Genomic DNA, 5,446 nt, shown 5'->3' with positions numbered 1-5,446 from the left:
CGCACCTCGCTCAGCCAGTGAGCGGGAACCGGTCTGTATGTGGGATCCGAACCCTCGGCGGGAGCTCCGCTGCGCTCCCAAGCAGCGCACTGTAGCAGTGCGCCACCAGGCCGGCCCAGAAAGAGATAAATTTTGAAAAGAAATAATGAATAAGCTTTTGGATTATTTGGTAATCAAGTTAGTAAAGAGGATTATTTGATAATCAAGGTACTAGCTTGATTTGATACTCAACTTAGTAAATCATGAACACACTGAAAAAAGACATGAAATTTTTGCTGATTTGACAGGCAATACCAAAATTGATTAAGATAACACAAAATTCATAATATGCTACTACAAAGCGGGCATTGATAGCAAACTGGGTAATAAGTGTTGTCAATGCAAGAGTATTTGAAATTGGTCACCACTGAAATAAAATGGAAATCCCCTGAAATCTTTTCATTTGCCATATAAAGAAGTAATCAGGGTATGCAATCAAAAATACCCCAAGCATCAGGATACATATTTTAAAACAATATGTTTTACATGATAAGTATATACTATGTTTATCCGTCAATTAAAAATAAATAAATATTTTTTTAATATTGTGTTTTAAGATTAGTTATTTTTACGTTCATTTTTTTCATTCACCCACTCCTTCCTTCTCAGCTGAAGCCACTGTTCATCAAAAGCAGTATCGGTTCACTGTACTCTGGATGCAGACTGACTGCACTGAGGTGAGATCTCCCCTCTGCCTTGCCTTAGGAGATACAGTAAGGTGTGGGCTGGCCGGGCTGGCCAGAGCCAGGATTAGGTGAGATGCACGAGGTGCCCAGAGCACAAAATTTAAGGAGATGCTTACCTTCAGGGTCATTGTCACCACACGCTACATCGCTAGGCAACACAACTGACATTGCAACTTTATCAAGTTTGCAGGAGGCCAGAGCTAGGAGCAGCTTAGCTAAGGTCATTTTCATCCTGCTGAGTTACAAAAATCACTCCACTTCTCCATGATAATGCTCTCTAGCAGCGCAATCTGCTGGATGCCCCAGGTTTTCCTTTCAGGCCTAGTTTTTCCTGATGCTCCAAAGAAATGTAGTGCAAGGAGCTGGTGGGCAGTGGTGGGGGTCTCTGCTATGCAGCCTCTTACGCCCAGATGCTCAGGTCCAGAAATTGGGTTGGATCAACCCTCCAAGAGCTGATGAATCTCTATTCAGAGCTCATGTCCAGTATCACCAGGAACTGTGGGTGTTCTGTAAATGTTTGTTTAATTAAGCAATTAATTAATGAACACACGTAATGTACCTGGTATCAGGGCTGGGTATTTTATATCAGTCATTTCTGAATCCCATGACATTCCTACAATAATTCACACTGTTGCAGCATAATTCACACTGTACAAGTGAGAAAATCTAGAGTCAGAGAAGCTTAAGTGGATTATTCATCAAATGACAGAGTTAAGGTTTAAATGGCTGGTTGTCCAACTCTAAAACACCCACTTTGGTCCTTTGTGGCTCAAATGTGGCTCTTCTCTTGCCGGCAGCCCGTGCCTGGTCTGGGAGGGCAGATTAGCAGGTGTCCACACACAAGTTGGCTGAGAGAAGGATGTCTACTGAGGATGACCTTCCGTCCCATGTCCTTACCCCTGCAGGCCTGAAAATGGTGGAGCAGCCACAGGAGTTGACACCGTCTGCACCCACCGTCCTGGCCCTACAGTCCTTGGGCTGGACAGGGAGCAACTCTATTGGGAGTTGAGCAAGCTGACCCACGGTGTCACCCAGCTTGGTTCCTACACCCTGGACAGAGACCGTCTCTATGTCAACGGTAAGCATCTAATAGTGACAGGGGTCTCCTCCTGACCCCAGGTGGGATCCTGCTGTCTCTGTTGAGCTCTGGCCAGAGGACACATCCCTGTCTACTTCTAGATTTCTCTCTCCTCATTCTTTCTTTCTTTATGAGGTTCCCTTTCCCCACTGAGGGCTAAATCACACACAGAGAGGTGGACGGGCAGGGAAAGGGTATAGGAGGTACCACCCTCCGTCTGGAAGGGAAGAAACCTCCTGACCAAGGGATGTCCCCTCCAAGTCATTCTGTGTGTGTGTGTGTGTGTGTGTGTGTGTGTGTGTGTGTGTGTGTGTGTGTGTGTACAGCTGGCCAGTACAGGGACCGAACCCTGGACCTTGGTGTTATCAGCACCACCTCTAACCAACTGAGCTGATCAACCACCCCCTTGATTTTGTTTTTTGTTTGTTTGGTTGGTTGGTTTGCTAGCTGGTGGCTGGCCAGTACAGGGATCCAAACCCTTGACCTTGGTGTTATAACATCAGCTCTAACAAACTGAGCTAACCAGCCAGCCCCCTCTCAAAGTCATTCTGACATCATCTGTTCTTCCGATGGTCCAGCCTCATCATCTCTTCCTTAACCCTTTTGAACACCCCATCTCACTCTTCCTCTCTGCAGGTTACACCAGACCAATCTTGACCGCCATCCCCAGTGGTAAGTGCTCAAACCCTAGACAGCCCCATGCCTTTACAGCCCCTTGTGGGGGCATCTGGCCACTCCCCTCTAAGTCCAAGGTCTCAAGGCCTCATGGAAGAAGGAAGCCTAGGACCCTGGTGAGCTCCCACCCCCACACCTAGTCTCTGAATCAGGCTGGGCATCGGGTGCCATCTCTGGCATCTCCAAGGTGATGACGATGGATCCTTCCCATTTCTCCTGCTTCCTCCTCAGTTGCTGTGATTTCTGCGCTCTCCCAGGGAACCTCAGCTGCTCCCACCTCCCTATCCAGCACCACAGGTAGGAGCCTTTTCTCCATGTCCCTTTTCTGCTTAGGTATATACACCTCTATGCTTATCAATGAGAAGAGTAAATGAAACATGTACAGGCAAGTCAAGGCAAGGGGACAGTGTGGGGAGGATGAATCTTTGGGACTGCGCCCTTGTCAAGACCAGTCCAGCTCTACCCCTGGATTTGGAGAGCTCTGTGACTCCAGGTTTTCAATCCCAGATTGAGGGTTATAAATCCTTTTAATCCACCCTTTGCTTTCTGTTACAGTGTTGTATCCATTAGCTTTTATTGCATGACAAATGACCCCCTAATTTAGTGGATTAAAACAGTCATTTACTACTGCTCACTAGTATATAGGTTGCCTGGGCTGTTCCTCTGGTTTCAATTAGGCTTCCTCATGTATCTGAAGTCACCTGCAGGTCAGTTAGGTACCTGTTTTTCTAGAGGATGCCTGACCATTGGTTAGGGCACCTTAGTGCTCCTTCCCATGGACTTTTATCATCGAACAGGCTAGCTGCAGTTGTTGATATGGTGGTTATAGGATTTCCAGAAGCAAGAGAGGGCAAGCCCCACCATGCAGTACTCTTCAAGCCTCTGCTTGCATGAAGTTCCTCCTGTCTCGTTGGTCAAAGCAAGTCATGGCCAAGCCAGATCGAAGAGGTGAAGAAACAGACTCCCACCTCTTGATGAAAGGGGCTGCAACACTGTGTTGCAAGAGTGTAGATGCAGGGAGGTGAAAAGTGTGTGGCCGTGTTTACAATTTACACCAGGTGACCTGCCAGGGACCAGCTTGTGACCATGTTGTCTGTCCTCAGGTCTTAGGGGATCCAGGTTCACCTTCTGTTAGGATGGAGAGGAACTAGTCAAGGGCAATCTAGGACTAATTTTCAAAGGGCAGAGACTAAAGGGATTAGCAGAAAAAGTACACATAAATGATAACAACAACAAAGCCATGACAGCAGCATTGACTGAGTGCAGGCCACATACCAGGGACCCCATTAGCTGTGTGATCTTACTCCAGCCCTAGCAGGTAGACACTACTATCTTTCCATTTATGAAAGGCATTATTTTTCCATAATGTGGTTCTTGGGGATCTCAGTGATTTTCTGAGGTCACACAGCCAACAAATGGGTAGAACTCAACCCTAAGTTTCTAGAGCCTGAGCTTCTGCCCTAAAATAGCTGTGTGGCCTTGGGGAAGTGACTTAACCTCTCTGAAACTCATTTTTATCCTCTGTCAGTTGAGGGTAAGTTATGGGACTCACCTCCAGAGATTGTGTGAGGATTACATGAGACAGTGCATAGCATCAAGTGTGGCATAGAGTAAGCTGCTTCTAAATATCAGCTGTTGTTATTGTTACTATTATTATTCTATTGTTAGTGTCTTTCAAAATAAAGTTTCTTATCCTAGGAGAGACATTCTGAGCTCTTGCACTAAATGTGAATACCCTGGGCACCAGGGATGTGGATCCGGAGTCTCCCCCAACTCCCAAATCTAGTTCAACCATGACCCATGACTCAGGATGTGACTTCTTTTCTCCCTATTTCACTGCAGCTTCTGTCCTCGGTCTGGTGCCATTCAGCCTTAACTTCACCATCACCAACCTGCGCTACAGGGAGGACATGCGTCACCCTGGCTCCTGGAAGTTCAACACCACGGAGAGGGTCCTACAGGGTCTGGTGAGAGCCCTGCCAACACCACTCCTGTTCTTGCCTTCTGATGCCAGCCCCACCCACTAACGCCAGCCCTCCCACTGATGCCAGCCCCTCCCACTAATGCTAGCCCTGCTCAGTGGTCCCCCCACCCACCTCCTTGCCCCGCCCACCAGTGTTTGCCCTGCCCACCTTTCTTGCCCCACCCCCATCCCAGCCCTGCCCCTGTCCTGCTCAGACCTTCTATTCCCCTCCCTCTTCTTCAACAGCTCAGGCCCTTGTTCAAGAACATCAGTGTCAGCCTCCTCTACTCTGGCTGCAGACTAATCTCGCTCAGGTGAGACCTCCATATAAGACGGCCCTGCAAGGCATGGTGGAGATTCTTATGCATCGTTCCGTATGGCTGGATGTCCCCCTTGACCTCAACCCTTTCCAGGCCCCAACCTGGGACAGCCACTTCTCCTTGGACCCCTAGTCACCAGTCCCTGCTCTGAACCTTCCCATCCTCCTGAGCCTCAAATCTCCCATGCAGTGTTTCTAAGGGAAAAAATGGCAAAATGTTGGCAGCTCAAAAGTATGCGTCAAACACTTTCATAAAGGATGCATCCCTGATCCTTTACAAAGAACTCACCTATAACCTATAAATACAGTGCACAATGCATATGAATATTCCTGAAGGTTAACACACAGCAAGCAATGAGTATGTGCCAGACGTTGGGGTAAAGGACAGGGGTTCTTGCCATATTGGCACTATTGATATTCTGGGCCACATAATTCTTGTCGTAAGTGGCTGTCCTCTGCATTGTAGGACATTAAGCTGTACCTTGGCCTCTTAATATGCAACTAGATCCTATAGTACCCTATCCCCCCCCCAAAAGTTGTGACAACCAAAAATGTCTCCAGACATTGCCAAATGTCCCCCAGGGATTTAACATCATCAGGTTAAATGCGTCCTATACATCATTTCCCTAAAGTCTTTCAACATCGTGATAATTTTTTCCTTTTTTTTTTTTTTTTTTTTTTTTTGT

At 47.2% G+C, this 5,446-nt stretch overlaps 1 protein-coding gene across 1 annotated transcript in view; it reads left to right on the top strand.

Annotated features, from left to right (window-relative positions):
* LOC103602543 (mucin-16-like) overlaps positions 1–5,446 on the top strand; it is a 63,613-nt gene that overhangs the window by 25,316 nt on the left and 32,851 nt on the right. Inside the window, 6 exon segments of the mRNA XM_008586964.1 lie at positions 649–716; positions 1,631–1,803; positions 2,440–2,475; positions 2,710–2,775; positions 4,321–4,445; positions 4,688–4,755. Coding sequence (XP_008585186.1) covers positions 649–716; positions 1,631–1,803; positions 2,440–2,475; positions 2,710–2,775; positions 4,321–4,445; positions 4,688–4,755 — 536 coding nt within the window.

The sequence above is a fragment of the Galeopterus variegatus genome, unplaced genomic scaffold (assembly GCF_000696425.1).
Source record: "Galeopterus variegatus unplaced genomic scaffold, G_variegatus-3.0.2 Scaffold4186, whole genome shotgun sequence".
Classification (NCBI taxonomy): Eukaryota; Metazoa; Chordata; class Mammalia; order Dermoptera; family Cynocephalidae; genus Galeopterus; species Galeopterus variegatus.
This window is presented reverse-complemented; position numbering and strand designations above follow the sequence as displayed.